Source organism: Botrytis byssoidea (genome assembly GCF_014898295.1).
Source record: "Botrytis byssoidea strain MUCL 94 chromosome Unknown BBYS_025, whole genome shotgun sequence".
NCBI lineage: Eukaryota > Fungi > Ascomycota > Leotiomycetes > Helotiales > Sclerotiniaceae > Botrytis > Botrytis byssoidea.
Genome location: NW_024065866.1, coordinates 403096 through 422517, shown reverse-complemented (window position 1 = coordinate 422517; position 19422 = coordinate 403096). Strand labels below are relative to the sequence as shown.

At 42.7% G+C, this 19422-nt stretch overlaps 6 protein-coding genes across 6 annotated transcripts; 2 read left to right on the top strand and 4 right to left on the bottom strand.

Moving 5' to 3' along the window:
- Positions 1–463: 463 nt before the first annotated feature.
- Positions 464–1714, top strand: EAE97_010084 (uncharacterized protein; the record flags this gene model as incomplete). Its single annotated transcript, XM_038880599.1, has 1 exon — positions 464–1714. One exon carries the CDS (start codon positions 464–466, stop codon positions 1712–1714), a length of 1251 nt encoding a protein of 416 aa, XP_038728645.1.
- A 138-nt stretch (positions 1715–1852) lies between these two features.
- Positions 1853–2668, bottom strand: EAE97_010083 (uncharacterized protein; the record flags this gene model as incomplete). Its single annotated transcript, XM_038880598.1, has 1 exon — positions 1853–2668. One exon carries the CDS (start codon positions 2666–2668, stop codon positions 1853–1855), a length of 816 nt encoding a protein of 271 aa, XP_038728644.1.
- Positions 2669–2981: 313 nt separating this feature from the next.
- Positions 2982–4809, top strand: EAE97_010082 (uncharacterized protein). Its single transcript, XM_038880597.1, has 2 exons — positions 2982–4003; positions 4097–4809. The coding sequence occupies exons 1-2, from the start codon at positions 3111–3113 to the stop codon at positions 4686–4688; spliced, it is 1485 nt and encodes a 494-aa protein (XP_038728643.1). The 5' UTR covers positions 2982–3110; the 3' UTR covers positions 4689–4809.
- Positions 4810–6705: 1896 nt separating this feature from the next.
- On the bottom strand, positions 6706–8127 carry EAE97_010081 (uncharacterized protein; the record flags this gene model as incomplete). The annotated part of the gene is made up of 1 exon (XM_038880596.1): positions 6706–8127. The coding sequence occupies one exon, from the start codon at positions 8125–8127 to the stop codon at positions 6706–6708; it is 1422 nt and encodes a 473-aa protein (XP_038728642.1).
- Positions 8128–11026: 2899 nt separating this feature from the next.
- On the bottom strand, positions 11027–12957 carry EAE97_010080 (uncharacterized protein; the record flags this gene model as incomplete). Its single annotated transcript, XM_038880595.1, has 3 exons — positions 11027–12258; positions 12315–12512; positions 12555–12957. The coding sequence occupies 3 exons, from the start codon at positions 12955–12957 to the stop codon at positions 11027–11029; spliced, it is 1833 nt and encodes a 610-aa protein (XP_038728641.1).
- A 2437-nt stretch (positions 12958–15394) lies between these two features.
- On the bottom strand, positions 15395–18042 carry EAE97_010079 (uncharacterized protein; the record flags this gene model as incomplete). The annotated part of the gene is made up of 4 exons (XM_038880594.1): positions 15395–15540; positions 15605–16285; positions 16573–17691; positions 17757–18042. The coding sequence occupies 4 exons, from the start codon at positions 18040–18042 to the stop codon at positions 15395–15397; spliced, it is 2232 nt and encodes a 743-aa protein (XP_038728640.1).
- Positions 18043–19422: the final 1380 nt, after the last annotated feature.

Here is a 19422-nt window from a genome sequence, read left to right as displayed (position 1 = left end):
GAGGTCGTTTAAGGTTGTATCATCTTTTCTTTTGTTTTGCATGGTTTTGGCATTTCAATGGGAGTTTGGATTTGGTAGCATTCGGAACATTCGTTCGGTGATATCCAAATACCCAGATTTGCCAAAGCTATGTGGTTGCTTGCTTTGTTAGTAAAATCATAAACAGTTTCTACATGCTACCTGAACATGTGAACATGAAGTGATTGGAAGAGTTCACTGTAATGCTTGGCTGTAATAAAGTGACATTGATTACGCAGGTAATTGCCCATCACCATACTCATAACCAGACATGATGTTGTAAATTTCAGCCAATCACCGCCAGCCTATAGATAACTCGTTATTACGTCATCAACATCAACGAGAATTGAAGCTTCATTACATTATTTCCAATCCACATAAAATTATTGCCAAATTCCAAGCTATACCTCAAAAATTTGGAAAGATAATCCGAGAGAAACTCAATATGAAACCGATATCAAAACTTATGTCTAAAAGACCAATTACTGTTCCTGCAACAGCATATATATGTACATTCTGCTCCTCCCATGCAATACCGAGGACTCGCAAATACTCTTCTACTCCTACCTCATCTGCAAGCTCCCTCTCCGCCTCAACTAAAATCTCAATACAACCACAATCCCAAGTCCAATCTGGGTTCCATACATTAGCCAAGAAAGGCATTACCCGCCTCTCGACCCGTAGACTTATTTCATTGAGAGGACCCGATTCGATGAAATATTTGCAGGGAGTCATCACGAATGATATCTACAAAGAGGGGTTAAATTCGGATAAGAAGGGGTTCTATTCTGCATTTCTGAATGCGAAGGGAAGGGTATTAAATGATGTTTGGATCTATAAGGATCTGTATGCGGATAGAGGAAAATATGGGGAGAAGGGAAAGGAGGGAGAAAATTGGTTGATTGAAGTTGATGCAAAGGAAGTGGAGGTGTTGGCGAAACACATCAAGAGATATAGGATGCGTGCGAAATTCGAGGTTGACGTTGTGAGAGAGGAAGAAATGGGGATTTATAGTTGTTGGGGAGTCGAGGAGGGGGTTGGAATGAGAGAGGGGACTGGTATTATGGTTGCGGATCATCGGGCACCCGAGATGGGAAAGAGAATTGTGGCGGATAAGGGATGGGATTTGCAACGGGACTTGGAGGGTGTAGATGAGGAACTGAAGATGCAAGAGGAGGAAATATATAGAGTTCGGAGATATCTGATTGGAGTACCTGAGGGTCAGGATGAGATACTGAGGGAGAGTGCGCTACCGCAAGAAAGTAATATGGATGTTATGGGAGGTATTGATTATGGGAAGGGATGTTATGTCGGTCAGGAATTGACTATTAGGACGCATCATACAGGGGTGATTAGAAAGAGGATTATACCTATGATGTTGGTTCCCGATGGGGAAACCTTGCCTGGATTAGGAGAACTGGAGTATAAAGGAGGCAATTTGGCGAGTTATTTGAGAGGGAGTGAGAATATCAAGAAGGTGGGTGGGAAGAGACCGGTGGGAAAATGGTTGAGTGGAGTGGGAAACGTAGGTTTGGGATTGGCAAGGTTGGATGAGATGGGTAAGTGGATGATGGAAGGACATGGGAAGGAGGGGGATGCCGTGGAGGAATTTGTGGTAGAGGCGAAGGATGAAGAAGAGGGAGATGCAAGGAACATTAGGGTCAGAGCTTTTCCTCCTGCTTGGATTGAGACGTAGATGTACTATAGGCATTACTTTATTATCATTATTATATAATTATCCTTAACGCCATGCTAAATTCAAAAAGAAAATTCTCCGCCCTGCGATGTCTGAACGCCGCTAGATATCTGAACTCCGTAGAATGTTTGAAGTCGATTAAGTGTCCAGAGTGGACTGCATATCTGATTTGGGTTCCTCCACTCCCCTCTTCCCCGCTTCTCTTAGCATCTCCATGGTAGACGCGAAATCGTTTCCCACCTTTTTTGACCCAACGGACGAAAAGGAATATTTAGGTGGAGCTGTGGATGGAGTAGATGTTGACTTAGCGTCTCTGAATTTCGGTTGTGGAGTCGAATACTCAAAATTGCCGGATTTCTTATCATTGAATGTCTTATTTGGTGTCGAACATTTAACTTTTTTCTCGGCTTTACGCTTTGCTTTCGCGGCGGCGATTTGTTTTTCAAGGCGTGCTATTTTATCATCGTCTGATTCTTTGGGTATGCTCTCCTTCTGCGGAGGCGTACTTTCCCTCTGCACAGGCATACTTTGCCTCTTCGCTCTCCTCTTCCTGCCCTCCTCAGCCAACCTTTTGATTTCCGCATCCATTTCCTCATCCTCTCTACTCCTCTTTCCCAGGCTTCCCCCTCGTTCCCTCGCCTCCAAGTCCTCTTTCATACTCCTTCTCTTGCCTTCAAATAACGCAGCAGCCCTTTGTTTCTGCACGCGCGCATTGCGATAGTTGTCATACTTTTGTTTCAATTCTGGTTCTGCGAGTACATCATGCGCGGCTTGGAATTGCTCATATTTATCTGGGTCAAAGGCGTCTCCTAATTTGTCCGGATGGTAGAGTAAGGCTGTCTTACGATATGCGCGACGGAGTTCCGAGACGCTGAAAGATTCGGGAGTGATGCCTAGGAGCGTGTAAAAGTCGACTTCGGAGGTTATCCATTTCGTCAAGTCGTCGGAGGGCATCGCGATTTATCGTTGAAGGGGAAAATTGCGATTGGATTTGCTATGGCGCTGTGACTTAATTTTTGGGAGTTGGAAAGGGAAAATCGGAGGGGTAAAGGTGGAATCTGTAATTGTAGAAATTGTGGTTGTAATTTTTGTCGATTTGATGACGGACTTTTTGGTGATTTGGTAAGGCTAGAGCGAGGCTATGAGGATAATTCACCCGATACTTAGCCGCTTAGTCTTGTCAATCTCTTTTGGGAAGAGTCACTCACCGGTTGAACATGCATAAATATACTACTACACTGCAATACATATCTTTTGACAAGGAAACTCAGACCGTTGAATCACCTCATTGTATCATACGCCTCTTACTTTTATGGCTTCATGAAACCAGTGCACGTGACGCTCTTTAGAAATTGCCTTCGTCTGTAAGCACCTTTTCACAGAGGATCTTACCACCATGGCTATGTTTAATGGTAAGAATATCGCCGAAAGTATGGACGCTTTGAGATTGTTAGATCCCGAGCCCAACTCGGAGAGATCAGTGAAAGATCTACTTCAAAAATCTCAAAATCTGATGACGGAACTCGAACAATTCAAGGCTCTTTTGAAAGAGCGAAAGCAAGACAAGATAGTTGAACTAAGACACTTCTCGACAAATCTACAATCTGAGATCAAATCTTTAACAAGACTTGCGAATTTAGATCCAGAAGATGAAAAGGTGGCCCATACAGTTAGCTCTTCCAATTTTCCATTCTATTCCGCTGTTTGGAATACAGCAAAGGGTTGCAAGGGTATCACAGCGCTGAGAAAACGTTTCTTTTGGACTATTGGTCAAACTCTGCTCAAATCTAAACGAGGTGATCTCTCAGCGCAGAGCAATATCAAAAGTGTGGAAGTCGATGTTGTAGCTGGAGAGAATCTTGAATGGGTTAAAGTCAATACAATTACTGCTCGAAGGATGATATTTGATCTAGCCAAGGCCGGATGGACCGAAGACGATTCAACTGATGAAGAGGGTGAGGACTTCGCTCAATTAGACTCAGACGATGAGTCAGAAGGTCTTTTAAAGCAAGCCAAGTTACTCGTAGAAGCTTCTAAACTGGCTAGAACTAAATACCGGTACCCATCAGTACGTATGGTACTTCCTAGAATTACACGAGACTGTCCCAAGCAGGTGGTTAGTGTTTTACAAGAAATCCGGGCATTAGGAGTTACAGTGCAGATATTTGAAGATATTCCTACAAGCCTTGAGATATCGACAGTTCTCCAGCGTATGGTAGTAGACCCATTTGAGAAATTCTCCGAGACACTCAACGTTGATTGTACGATGATATTCGCATTTGTTAGTGAGTAAGTAAAAAATATTGTGTTACGTGATGGGTACACTCATTTCTCCGAACAACGGTCAGCTATTTCCCTGTTTGCTAATTACGCTAAATTCAGTCTTTCACATGGTCAAGTTGAATCAAGAGACTGGCATCATCGGTTTTTGATTAAACAAATGCAAATGGAAAGCGAAGATCAGCTCTTACCTAGCATTGTCTGGCCTGCATGCGGTGCTAGAAAGCTCATATGTACTCGTGAGGCAGTCGCAAGAGCCCAAGAGATCATAGATACAATCGGAACAGATACCGAAAAGAAGAGAATGGAACTAATTTTCGGGTTCAATCATGAGTCGACAAGAGACAAGCTGGCGGAAGAATTTCAAAAGCTCTCCGAGTATAGCATTCCTCTGGAATGGCAATTACCAATTTCCATAGTTGATGTGGATGTATCCATTATCAAGTCCGAGCTTCCTGATGTCGTTCATGACGTCTCAAAAGTTCTGACTGGTGTTAATCAGTCCGTGTTTCTGTACGGATGGGCATCGGGATTGACAACAATTAGCAGCAATCGTGTTGTTGCTAAAGAAATTGAGGCCGCGATTGAAGCAAATAGAGGCTCTGTGGACGTTCAGGGGACAGACATCTGGTTGTCTCCAATGGCACGATCTCTTGTAGGAAAAGAAAAACAGCGACGGGGAGTTAAAGAATGATTCAATGATAGATCCGAGTATGTAACTCGTACTTATGAATTGAAACTTGGTTCCTGAATCTTGCCTTTTTGAGTTTTGCGGTAGACGCGAATAAGTTTGCAGTGATTGCATAGTGTTCGGCTTTTCTTCTACAGTTTCTATTGCATAGACCTCTCATTATCTACAGCCTCGGCTTTTGCTTTTGCTTTGGTAAATATCAGAATATCTGTGGTCAGCATAATGTCATCTGTGGTAGATTTTATCAAGACATTATATATTGGAATTTGGGGATAGCTTTAGTAGGCCCATCACCCTTCCTCAGTGATTTTTTAAGGCCAATTATGACTTTCTGTGATTCATCTGTTTGTTGCACTTACTTTCTTCAGCTGTCATAGACCATAACGCAATTCAGTCTTTCTGTTTTATAGTAGCTATTTCTCTGGTGCAGTTGGAATTATTCGTTCAAAAGATTTTCCGTTTTGGATTTTCAATGACCTCCGGGAAACCACGTAAAGGACATCATCCGTACATACCAAGACGATAAATACAATTACTTTTGAAGATCTGGCTAATTGTTCTAATATTTTTACCACAAGAGTTATTCCCTATCAGCGCTAACGGTCTCGCGGGTATTGGCGCTAAATTGTGTTTTCCTTGTTCTATTATGCTGTTAAGATGTATATAAATCAAACGTGGCCACTAGACCGTTTTAGACGACGGGTATTACTCGCTTAACGAGCTCACATATAGGCCTGGTTTGTTATGCTTCATGGGGTTTGAATCTTGAGATATTTTTCTCTCAGACCGGTGCGCGGAACAGTAGTTGCCGTGTTCTTGCTTTGTTTTCCCTAAATACTTTTGTTACAATACATATTGAAGAATCAAAAAGCTTCAAAATCACCTGAGGTGTCCAGATCTAGACTAGCAGGGCAGATGTGATTTGTGAAGAACGAATTAATAGTAAAATGCATTCTCGTGGATCAAATCTTTGATCAATGTTATTCAAGTGCTGATGCAAATCTTCGTTTGGAGAGAATAACTTGAAAATCTCCATCCAGAAGTTGGAGATGGTTTCAGGAGCATCACCCTACAACGTTATCTCTGGAAGTCATAGGATGCCCATGGATCTGGTCCAGATCATATGACTACTGCAATCGCGGGTCACTGTAACTAGCTCCCATTTAACAGCTTTGATTGCACATCTAAACTCTTGGCACCCGTGAGTAGCTTTCGTTCGTCACTTTATTACTCTTATCATGAATCTGAGGATATTGTCACTTCTTGTCCAATTTATGTTCTTGCTTTAATTCTATACTCGATGATTCGGAACAGTCATAGACATTGGGGCTTTATTTTTCTTGCATGTTTGAATGGTCTCGGCACTAAACACTAGGTAGCTTTCATTGTCATCCTGTTGTTTCATGTCTCGAAAGTCCAATATTATAAGCAACGACAGTAGACGTGCAACACGGAGCTTCAATTTACTTGCTGGTAAAAGTAGTATATTATGTGCATTAGTCTTTGGCAAATGATGCTTGTTAGTTCCACGATTGAATACCGGTTGGCCCTAGGTCGAAATTAGCGAAATTAAATAATAGGAAAACTTCAGTATCTAATGACTTTAACGATTAAATCTTCTCCTAACAAGCAAGCTTTACTTGATCTCCATAATAAGATATTAATACATAGCATTTTCACTTCATTCCTAATTATTTAGAGTATTGGCATTCTGTTTTATCACATTCACTTGGTCACATTCATTTGCATCTATACTATTTTGAGAAGTTTATTGATGTCAATTACTAGATAGTCTCTAGAAATATTATATCATCCACTCAGAATGATGAGCAGTGATAAGTTTCAACGGAAATCATATCCCCAGTAGTCAATTTCTAATGAGCTACCCTTGTTTCGAACAAATACATAACAATATTCCTAACAGTCCCAGTGACTATCTCCGCACACTTCTATGCAGCCAGCCATCTTTCCCCAACCCTCAACTCCCATCCCGCAAGATACTCCGTGTGGTAACGAACCACTATCTCCTGCCAGCATTTCTTCTCTTTGCTGACCTGCTGGCCTCATCTTGATCAATGTCCTGAGCTTCTGCCCGAGCCCGAGCACGACCACGCTTCTTCAGGGGGGGGTCGACTTCCATCTCGCTGGTATCTTTCTGCGTAGCTACTTTCTTAGCTTCCGCCTTCTTAGCAACCGCAACCGCAAACAGTTCTTTCAACCCGATGGCATATCCCAATTCGTGTTGATTATGATGCGTATAGGTAAGCTCAAGAGGCTTTGGTGGCACCGAGCTGGCCACCAATTCATAGATATCACAAACTCCCTGGACGAGGGCAACCAGAGCCGTAGACCAAACGTCGTCGTGATTTTCGCGCATGTATTGCTGGGCGACGTTTAGGCAATTTTGCAATAATGGCCAAAGAGTGTACGTTCTGGCATCCCTATCGTTCCAGTCGTATGCAGATTCTTGTTGGACTGAAAGCAGCACCAAAGGGAAAGCCAAAGTCTGAAGACCAGGTGATGTTGTCTTCAATACTTGTCGTTTTTCGAAGAACAACTTCCTCGTTTCGGCGTTCTCGGCCAACATGTGCAAGAACTCCAATACTTGAATGAGTAGTGGAGTTAATTCCATGGTCCGGACAGTCATGTCTCTCATGAAATCCGCAACTAAATCGAGAAGCATGCTCTTGCGCAGAAGCTGGTCGAACCCAAAAGTAAGCGCTTCGTTTCTGGCGACAGTAATGTTTAGTGTCGTCAAGCATTTCAAAAGAGGAGAAAGAATTTCTCTGGTTGCGTGAGTTAATGGGAGATGGGGTGACTCGTTCCGGAAGTTGATTGCAGCATCTTCGACAGCGCACAAGGCCTCCCAGGCTGTCCTGGTATCCGAAAAGGTGCACTCCTTTAGATGTGGAGCTACACCACAAGCCAAGCAAGTTCCGAAAGAGCACTTGGCACATGCGCCAATGTGCAAATGGCTTTTGGTATTGGCCGAATAAGGAGCAAGGAGATCTGGTTGGGAGGGATTGGGTAACCAAACTTGCGATACTTTGTACGTGTTTGGAATTCTGCACTTGATGCAGTTGACTTTCATTCCTTGCTGCATTGCAAGCCGAATATTTGACTTGGCAGGGGTTTGTTGGGAAGTGCTGGGATCGGCCTGCGTGCTCTCATCCATGACATTGAAAGCTTCATCCTCCCAGGCTTCTTCAAAATCTTCGTCAAATTCGTTGGCATCATGAGAGCTGATGCCCGAATTATTGGCAGCCAGAGGAGCTGGTTGCCCTCCACCCAGTTGCAAATCCCCAAGATCATTCAAAACCGACTGTGCATGTTCATCCCTATCCAAATGCAGATTTCTGAGATTGTTGGAAAGGGAATCGGCTGAGTTCATATTGGAAGTGAACTGTGTGGTAGCGAAATCGACGGGTAATAGACCTGACATTTTGTATGATGATTTGTAGATGTTTCTTGGAAGGGTTCGTAGGTAGTTTGATTGCTTGAATTTGAATTGTTTTGATGGAATTCAAAGTCGATGCTGTTGGAAAGCTGGGAGAACTCGAGGTGTTTATGAGATTTGGACTTCTCGAGAGTGTTTGAAAAGGAGAAAAAGAAAGAGAAATTTTGAGGGGGAATAAAAAACCCTTATAAGCAAATGAGAATCGGTATCTGAGACACCAAAACAGTCGCTGTCGTAGCGAATGTTCGCGGTTCTCAAGATTAGATGATCAGTTCTAGGCATATACGGTTTACGGTCATGGTTTCTCATATCTATATACCATTTTTCACATCCTAGCGTGACTTCTGGTAGGTCTTGCTTGTAGTGTACGACAGTAATGTCTCATTTTTCTTGTCACGGTGATCTACCGCGCATTAGAATGATCCAGCGCGTCAATTACGGTACCGATACCTAATACTTTTTAATGTGATGAGTCAGCGCACGCGAGATATCGTGAGTTCTCAGCGCAAAGTAGCTGTCTTACTTACTGGTATTTTTGTCAAACTGCTAGGCAGCAGGCTTGATGAGAGCTGAATTCTGCAATACGGTAGTTTTATCGCTTAATAGTCTCTCAATTCAGGCTAAACGAGACTTAAATACAGCGCTAAGCGAGAGACTAGGCTGTTTTGATTACAAATATTGTACCAGATACACTAGCGTTTAATATCGCGAGTGCTCAGAGCAAGGCGACCATCTTGCTTACTGATGTTGATTGTTATACTACTAGGCAACGCTTAAATTAGAATCAATTTTGCAGTACTGTGGGTTTCTCGCTTACATATCTCTGTGTTCTGGTTACTCGCGACTTAGGTAGGTAGAGCTACAGGCGAGATACTAGGCCGTTTTGATGACAAATATCTTATATCAGATTGACTAGCGTCGAGTTTATACAGTCAAGTCGAGAGTATGGATTGTTTTGCTTATGAATATAGTGTTCAATAAACTCGCGTGAACTAGATGCGGTCAATTTGCTGAAATGTGATGGCAGCCGGTAATACACTGTCAATTCTGCTCGGACAACTCTGACATGAGATTCATTATTTTTGAAAAGAAGACTGAAGAGCGCAATCTCACAAATGGTTCATTATTGAGTAGTTAATTATGGATCTGGAGAGAATTTTGTATTAGGTATCTTGAAAACTGAGATTAAGAAACGATCCTTGATTCCGAGTGAGCGAAGCAGAATTTGTCTATGCTTCTCAACATCTGATCAATTTTCGTATAAAAGCTCCTCAGCGAAGAAATGATTTAAGACGCAGAGTACTTGACTTAAAATCCAGTCTAGTAATCACTCAAAAATTCAAAATTAGAGGTGACATGTACTCCGAACCATCATTCTTGAGATAACCTGCGAAAAGTCTGTCCATTTCTAGACACGGAACACATCACATAATGTCCTAGCTAATTCTGAGATTGTAGTTTTTAGTCAATGTGCATTGCTTATTTATTTAATTTTATAGGACTAGTTGATATGTCTCTTCACTCTCGATCAATTCGAAGTGCTCTGAGTATTGAAATTGATCAGACGATTCTATCCGAAATATCTTCTAACAACGTAGAAGCATGTAGTCTGAGAAGATCGATTAGTATATATGTAGCGTTATGCTTCTCGTAAGATATCAGAATGTTTGAAATCAAAAGGAAATATTGAGAGTCGTCTTTTCTGAAAGTAGACATGAATTTCTCATAAAACTATGATCCGATAGAATTAAGCGAAGTAGGCACTGTCGGCTAAATCATTCGACACACTTGAGTAAACAAAGGGGAATCGTCTATACCAGCGATTTCCACTTCTTCATTTTCCGAGTTTGTAATGAATTCTATAATCTCCCAATTTGAGAGTATTCTATATCAAATATACCTAATTAGAGAGTTACGAAATTATTCTAGGAGATATCATCTCATGGGATCAGTTCAGAAAATCATCTCATCAACACCCTACGAGCATAGTGCGTTATTTACTATCAACATCGAATGTCAAAAAGAATGCTTATCAGCGAATATGAGATAGTGACACAATATAGCGTGAATTCTCACTAATGAAACTCGATCTTATACACAAAATGTTGAGAAGATTGAGAGTATGTTTTAGACATAGAGTCCTTTACTCCAGCTTCACTTAAGCATTTATTAGATATGATTTAAATGAATCGGCTGAAAGTAATCATATTATTAGTAAACGGATAGTTCCTGAACGACATGATTAGATGTCACTAAGTCTAGCATCAAAATTCAATTTTTTCTTTGTGAAGTTATTAAAGATTACTAGAAATATCTAAGTAAAACAGATACTATACATGCTTAATCCTAATAACTCGTAATTACTTTTGAGCTCTAGTTTCATATTTCTCATATGACATTTAATCATAACTTGAAACTAATAGAGAGAATGTACATCAATACCACCGTTCATGCGAGGTCTATATAATTCTACAGTACAAGCATTTCATATAATTTGGAGGGAATAATTAATGAATTTTAATAAAGTCAACGCAACTACGTCATTGATGGTAACATTACATGACTGTATGAGTAGTAAAAGATGCACTCATGTTCCTAAGCTTCACTTGATACGGCAGTATGTCTAATTTACCCTCGACTATAAAGAAAAATCAGTTCGAAATGGCAATAGTGAAGAAGAAGGAGATTTAGAAGAAGGAAAGGAGAGAATTAGGAGTCATCATAGGCTCTACAAAAACTTTCTCACATTTGCTTCACCCAAGATAACTATGAAGAGAAAATTTGAATGATTTGATACACTATCTGCTTGAATGTTCTACAGCTCATACAATATCTACATACTATTGAAACAATCCGTGTAATATAACTCGGATTCAAGAAGACTTTAATCCCTCTTCCTGTGCTGTGTAGAAGCAGCCGCGAGGTCCTCAATCTCCTCATCGTCAGAGATCACGATGGCATCCTCTGGATCCTCAGCCTTGATCTTCTGTGCTGGCGGCTCATTACTTTCCGAACCAGATCTCCGACGCTTACCACCCTTCTTGGAGCTCTCTGCCAGACTTGAAGCACCCGCCTCTTGTAAAAATTTGAGATGGTTCGGATCTCTTGTCAGGATGACGGCTTCAACACCTTCGAAACAGTCGTTCTTGTGGTGAGCCTTGAAGTGGGCTTGCAACTCAAACCGACCTGGAGCTCTTTTGTCACAGAGCGAACACAAGTATGGCTTCTCTCCAAACATCGCATGAGTGGCAGCCTTCGAGAGTTTCTTCCCAGGCGTAACCGGTGGTGGCTTGATGAGAGAAGAACCCAACACACCCACGTATTTAACGTCTGTATGTGTCGACCGCAGCTGGAAAAAGTCTTGAGAAAGTGATGCTTTTGCAATCTCTCTAAGTCTGGCGAATGCTTTCGCTTGATCCGAGTCTCGAGACTGTGCGGAGTTTCCGTCCAGAACAGTTTGAATCCTTGCTACTCGTGGCAGTACAATATTCCCGTCTTCGTCTTTCCACGCTTCTCGCTCTGCAATCGATTTGGCGGATGGTAACACAGCTAAGGACCCACTGCTGTGGCGGTTCGCAAGATGCCAAGAGTCTTGCATTGCGATCTTCTCGTGCTGATGTCTTACTGTTCCCCATGCCGCAAGCGCGAAAGCTTCTCCATGAGGAAAGGTAATAGCCATTGGACTATCTTTTTGATAATGATCGGGCATTTGATACCTCTTCAAAGACGGCGCAATATTCATCAAGTTTTTCTGCGGGTAGGCGACGAAGACGAGTCTGGAATAGTTGTATAACCCTGGATCCATCCACGCCAGTCCCGGAATTGGTGCAACGTATGGTTTCCTGGGCGAGTCTCCCATCATTCTTGGTGGAATGCCGAGATGAGGATGTCTTGCTCTGAAGACTAGAGCATCACATGGTGCGAATGCCCAGTAGTCGCGAAGTGACATTATGGTAAATGTCCCAGGCAAACATCCTTCAGCAAGATTGGACAAGTTTAGGAGTACCGACATCCGTGCTGGGTCATCCTTCGCGTCTATGTGTAACGATCCAGACTTCCCCATCTCAATTGACAAAGAGACCGTGTCCACATTGGAGTAGTTGACTTGTATGGTTGCTGATGCAGGTGTTAGCAAGTGATTCAAAACAAGCACTTAGTGGATCAGGACTTACAGAAATTTCTATTCTCCTCATCGCCAACCGTGTATGCTACGTCGATCTCGGATTGTAGCTCAAGTACTCTGAGTTCCTCTGCCGGAGTGGCGTATCGAATGATTGGCTGTGAAACCTTGGCGATCAATTGAACAGCTTCTGCAAGTTCATCACAATGCTCAATGTGGCCCTTCGCTGTTGTTGAAACACCGCCACTATCTCCGTTTGGTGGAATCGATCATCCCATGGTGTAAACCCGACTCTTTCCATCCTTTTCAGATCTAAGAATCTGTTCGAGTCTACACTTCTCAGAGTGTTTGCCTTCTCCGCGACGGAGGAACATCTTTCGTAGCTTCAAGATTCCTTCCATAACGAAGCCAGGGAGTTTCTCTTGGATCATCTTCGAGTCAACCTGCTGAGCTGTAAAGGATGCATTCTCATTCTCGTTGATGAAGACTTTTTGATTGGGTGGAATTCGATTCATCTGAATTGATCGATCTTCCTCTGCTGTTGAATACCCAATGGCATCATTTATCAACTCTGGCACTTCTGCATTTCTCATTCTTGCCAGCCATAGTTTTTCTGTGAAGTTTGGCATGTGGTAAGCATGGCCATCTTCTCTTTGGATTGGAAGGGAATAATTAAATTCAACCGGTGAAGACATTAATATGATCTTTTTATAAGTTTGTAAAATTTTGAAGAGGTAAATAAATTAGAAAACTTGATAGTTGTAGATGTTCTTGTGTGAAAGAGTAGGAATCGAGAACTTTATAGATCGAGAAGAGCCTTCCTTCAACCATATTGCCCAATACCGGCTCATTTTGTTTACTGAACCGAGTATATATTCACTTCCTGCAACTTTGATCATTTGATCATTTGTTCCGAGGTGGCCATCTATTCACCAATTACAGCTGGACAGCTTGTAAAGTTGGCTCCCATACAGCTCGGCTATATTCGGATAGTTCACTTCTGAAATGATGAAATGTTACTGATTACTTCGGTTATTTATTTGTAAAAAGTGAATTGTATTATTGATTCAAGAAATCTGACAAGAAAGTGATTTTGGTATGCCAGGAAATCCCACGAAAGGAAGCTGCTGTATTGTGATTTAATATAGGTATCTATGTTGGTCTGGTCTTACTTTGTTTGATGTTTCGATCTGATAGGTTTTTGACCTGAGATGTCCATATTCTCACATGATTTGAGAAAGAAGTATAAATAGCTATTTTAGCAAACAGCTGCTCAGTATGTAGGAGCAATCCACCTTGAGATTGATCTCCTGAGATAATCAAAAGAACAAATACCTTACAGCTGAGGGACTCCCATTCTATAGTTTTTAGTTAGATGTTATTATTCAGTCTTCGCCTATACTACTGCCCGATTTCTCTCTTTTGTAGTAATGATGTTTCCGTCTAAGAGAAAATAAAACTTTTAACCAACGACACCATATAAAGTTGCTTGCTAGCAAATCAGTGCATGAAATCAAGATATACTAGTCATCTAGATAACCACACCAAGGAATACTTCAAATGGTTCTGAAATAACTACAAAGCAGACAAGAGGTTTCCCATCTTCCCGGGAAAAACTGATTCTACTTCTCTCACAAGCATAAATGACATGAACAATCACAAACTAGACTCGGATTTGATTCCACTGAGACTGATTCGCATAACTTGATGTTGCTATACCACATTTGCGGATTTGAGTTTTGCAAACTCTCCAGAGTCAAATTAGATCGGCGAACCACAAAGATATGGTTGTGTTTCCAAAGAATGATCTATCCCCACCCCCCCACAATGTCACAGTTCCATCTATCCATCTCATCCCATATTCTCCCCCCCCTCCTCTTTTTCTCTCAAAATATGCATTCTCAAACTCAAAACCTCATACATACTCCTCACCATCCCCCAGCCAAACCTCTACATACACCCATACCCGAGCAAACAGACAGCCCCGCAACCTATCAATCTATCCATCTATCCACCACCTCAAATCTCGACTCCATACTCACCGCATTCAAGGACCGTCTCCCCTCCTCTTCTCCATAACCGCCCGTTTTTCACCATCCTCTCTCAACCTTTAATCTTCATCCCACACCCCCTCTTTTCCTCTTTTCCTCCTTTCCTTCTTCTTCCCACAATTTCATTCGCGCACTGCACAACACCTCTGTCTCCTCTTTATTTCCCCATTCCACCAAACCCTCAAAACCAACAGCACGAAACACCATTCTTCCACCCACAACAGAAAACCATGCCAGAAAAATATCCATCCATAGCAAATTGCGTACACACTTCCACATCACCACCATAGATAGTACTTCTCTCAGCCTATTAAATCAGTCTTTCACAACAAAGTCCTACATACTCATGCACACACTTCAAACATAACATATCACCCATACCCACACATAGAGACTTCATACATCTCAAGAACCCTGAAGTGTTTAACATGTTTTAATGTGTTTTTCTCAATTTTTCCTTTTGTTTTCGTGAACTTTACAAACAAGCGAGCACTCTCACCGAGCTGCCCCGATATAACGAGAGTGCTCATCCTCAATCTATGTGCGTACTCAATATGCATAATTACAAGGCCCGCCTCCACCCTTTTGCCATCCCTCATTTTCGAAATCAGTCTCGCAGCTCCCCAAAACAATCCGTTCCATCCTATCTATGTACCCACGTCCCCAAAACCAAATACCAGTGTCATAAAAGTAATGCGTGCACCGAACGTTTCCTTCCCAAATCATTCATTTCACCCCGCGGCAATCAAACCAATATATTCATTTTACTACTGATTTGCCAGATTCCGAAACAAAAAAAAAACAACCAACCACTTAGTCATCCACTGACTCGTTCGTGATACGAAAAAGCAAGAATCATATAAGAAATAACTGAAAGCAACGCGGAAATTCACACTCTGCGGCAATGCGTGTATCAAAGCACCAACCTCACCACGAAAGAGCAGTTGCGGGCTCTGTCGAGAGGAGTTTGATTCATTGTAGATCTTTCCCTCCCCAGCCAAAATTTCATCGAGAGGAGAGGTGCCATGGATTGATATAGTACAATGTAACGCCGAAGATTTAGAGCTCTGTAGCTGCTCGTCTAAGGGTCGGTGTCTTGTTGCTCGCGCTTTTTGGTACTCTCTAACCAGCGTCTCTTGCCGGAACGCGTATCGAAATGAGGAATTGAAGTGACATCTCTCCCTGCATTACCAATGTTTTCTTTGACTTTGTTGCGCCATGCATCAACTGTTATAATGAATTAGTATCGATCTCTCCACCGGCCGATATAAAGGACAGGGATGTGACTCACGAGCTTTTTGTAAGAAAACCGACTTGTTTGCAAAGGTTCTGCTTTGATGCCAAGTCATCCTGTAACCCAAATCATTAAGCTTGACTTCCAATGCTCTCTGAGACTTGCGCATTCTTGGAATAGGGATTTCGGCCTCATCACCATTTGGCAAATGGACAGGAAACATTTTTCTGCCACGTCGAGAACGACCTCGGCCTTCAACTTCATCATCGCTATCGTCATCTTGAAAGAAGTCGCTGCCGTTTGCCAATGGAGGGGGCGATTGCATTTGCAGAGGAAACCAAGATCGTGAGTAGACAGAGTTAATCTTTCGGTATGAATCTGGAATTTCATTGATATCGACCGTATCCAAAGTAACGCGGACACGAACACGACTTTGCTTAACAGGATCCTCAACCAGGATGAACTTGCGCTTCTTTGCTTCTGGAACATTACCGAAAACATCGACGCCATCCTCCTCATCTTTTGATTGTGCGGCAATTGGGTGGGACCCGCGGGGTAAAGGACGTGCATCGTGAGCACCAGGAATCATGGAAGCTCCGCCTACTGAACTCGAAGGGTAGTTATTGTTGAAACCTGGGAAGGCTTGGTTTTGTCGTACATCGTCTCCCGAATTGGCAGATTGCCCAACTGGAGCTTGATGGTGATGGTGAGTATTCTCATCCATATATTCGTCGTCACCTACACATGGGTTTATTGATTAGCCTCTCAGGTTTATCCGGGAAGCAAAGCAATAACAATACAAAGCAAGCAATTTGGAGCAATACAATAATACAAAGACATAACGCGGGGTAATGGGTAGGTATCGCAGAAGGCAGAAAGCAAAGTGCAATGTTGTATTATACATGAAAGTGCTTTTGTGACTAGTCACTTTAAGACCCCAAATTTCCCCAATCAATAGGTATATTCGCAAGAATGGTATCATAACAAAATAATAATAATCGCACATCACATCTGGTGAAACATACCGACTTCTTCTCCTCCTTGGTTACTTCCATCAGGATGGGCGTGGTGGTGATGAAGCTGGGGACCACCCATACCGCTGAGGTTAGGTTTGCCCATGCTTCCCGCACCGCCAGGGCCCATGTTTGCAGAAGGTGGCATCCCTGTAGGACTTGGACCAGTCATGTGAGGGTTATGACTTGTAGCCGCTTGAACCGCTTTACGGTTGTTGATTTTAGCCATTCTTCGAACTCGACGACTTCTCAATCTTGGATCTTGGTTACTGTTTCTCCAACTATCGACCGCTCTTTGTATTAATCCACGTTTGCCACGTAGGCAAGGATTCAATTCTGCCAAGGCCCACCCGACAGTGTTGCACTCCGTTTCGTATACCAATCGATTTCCCCTGTATTGATCCTTGCTGCAGCACGCCCTCGGGTAAACACAATTCTCCGTTTTAAATTCCGGGCCTAGGTTTTCAACGTTTATAGACTCGACATCACATCTGATTGTATATTCCATCTTAACACGATCGCGTGAATATTCGAATGCAATCCATTGAACTCCGTTATTATCTTGTCGCACAACGAGTGGGGTAGTTGCTGGAATTGGACCCGGTGCGGCATTGGGATTGACACCGCTGCCGCCACTTCCGGGCGGATTATTAGGCTGCATTTGAGGTGTACCGTTCGCAGAATGCTGAGCCCCTAAAGGTGGATTGGGTCTAGCAATTTGTGGAACGTGTGGTTCCATTTTCGTTCGTGGACTTCCAGTCATACCAGGCTGTTGATGCTGATTAGGGTGTGGTTGCATCTGGTGCTGATTTGTCTGGTGTGACATGAGCAATGTTGGCTGTGAAGTCATGGATTGCTGATGATGATGCTGTTGTTGCTGCGGGGGTGGTGGCGGTTGCGCATACGGAGAAGGTCCCCCAGGAGCCATAGGAGGAGGGTACTGCTGCTGAGGTGGCCCCGGGTAATACATTTGCTGGCTTTGCTGCATTTGTGAAGATGACGCATACATTCTGTTCTCATGTGCAGGTGATGCAACAGATGCTGGAGAGTTGGATTGAGGGGTTTGGTAAATTGGCGGATATGGAGCTCGAGTCATATGTTGAGTGGCCATGATGTCTGGAGTTTCTGGACCTATGCAAAAATTAGTATCTAGTTTGCAATTGAAGTATAACGCGTCAAAAAGCGCGTTTACACACCTGCTGATGAATATGTACCCGATGCGCTTGGGGTACTGTAAGGACTTGCGTGAGTTGGGTAATATGGAAGTTCTTGATGTTGACCACCGGGCCCTGTCGCAGTTTGTGGATATTGAGGTAAAGCGTGTCCGGAAGGATACGCGTTAGGATGTTGTGGTGGTGGAGGAGCTTGTTGGTGGTGCTGATGCACAATACTCGAAGGTCGCGGTTGCTGTTGAAGATGGTGCGAAGGTGGAGGACCTTGACCTTGCGGCGCGTGGTGAGGATGATGCTGCATTGATGCCATTTGTTAGTTATGGTTTCTTCAACTTTTTATGATATATGTAACGTCAAAAATGTAGAGACCATTGAGAAAAACCAGTCGCGTCGCAATGTATTTTTTGAGACTTTAGGTGTATGAAAAGTGGTGGTCGATCCTTGATGACGAGGGTCAAGTGCAGCAGCGCGGTACCTGGAATGAGATCTTCTGACAGGACAGGCGGCGCAGAGTAATAGTGGTAGGAAAACAGCAAGAAATCTTTAGATGCGGGACTGGGACAAGGGAATAGAACGAGGGTGTACCTCAGTATAACAGATGCCTTGCTTCTATTACGAAATTTTTCAGATGAGTGGACAAGGACCACAAGCGATGAAGGCAATGTCCGAGGATCCAGTTTTTAAGTAGTGGATCTGACGAGGGTGAAAAGCTTATGAGATGAGCAAGAATAAAGACTCGAAGGAGCCGGAGAATAATAACAGAATGGGGTAGGTAGAAGATTGATCTGAGCGAGGATAACGTACGAGGGTAAGTAGCTTTTGATGAGATAGATGATTGTAACAAGCAGGACCGGAGATAGGCAGGGTAATTTGAGTGGTCTGAAATGGGGAAGATTAAGTTTGAAGAACAAGGGCTTCCAATGGATGGATGAGATGGATTTGATAATGATCAAAAGAAATGTGGAAGAGGGCAAGGGGAAGGAAATGTAAGTTACTCAGTGGAACCAAGGACAACGCATGGTATAAACGTGACAAGGGTTATATCGCATGAAAATGTAAAAAGGTGCGCGGACGTTGCAAGGTATTGAGACCAGATGGGGTATAGAATTTAGGGAAGAGAAAGTAGCCAGGGGCAAGGAGGTGGGGGGGATTGATGTTTACAGTTTATAACATCTTTTTTTAAGTGCACAAGGAAAGAAAAAATTGAAATAAAAATGGTCCGGGCCAGGTTCGGTTCGTTTGGCCCTGAAAAGACAGCGGTGTGTATGAGTGGAGGCAACTAGTCTATTTTCAAAGGATGTTGGGCTTGAGCTTGAGAATTGAAAGTGGGGCCAGTTACATGAACTTGCGCAGTACTATACGAAAATAAATAATAATAATTTTCTAAACCCAATTTACTTGACTCATTTAGGAGAATGAGGCGAGTAGTGTAGGGAAAATTGTTATGTATAGTATGTGCAAATTGCATGGAGGAAATGAAAAGAATAAAATCTTACTACAGAATAATAATAAACGATTACGACTCACGACTGAGAAGCTAAAAAGCTAAAAGGCACTTTCCTTTCTTAGTTCGTGTGCCAGAATATTACTAGAAGGTTTAAGGTGGAATGGAAGAGGAAAGCATAAAAAGACACCATCCGTTGTTGATGCGGCGTTGTAACCTTGGCAAGCCACTATACCAAAGTCTCCT

Coding starts and splice junctions, on each gene's coding strand:
- EAE97_010082 (XM_038880597.1), top strand. CDS start 3,111: ATGGCTATGTTTAATGGTAAGAATATCGCCGAAAGTATGGACGCTTTG. Junction 4,004..4,096: donor ATATTCGCATTTGTTAGTGA/GTAAGTAAAAAA, acceptor CGCTAAATTCAG/TCTTTCACATGGTCAAGTTG.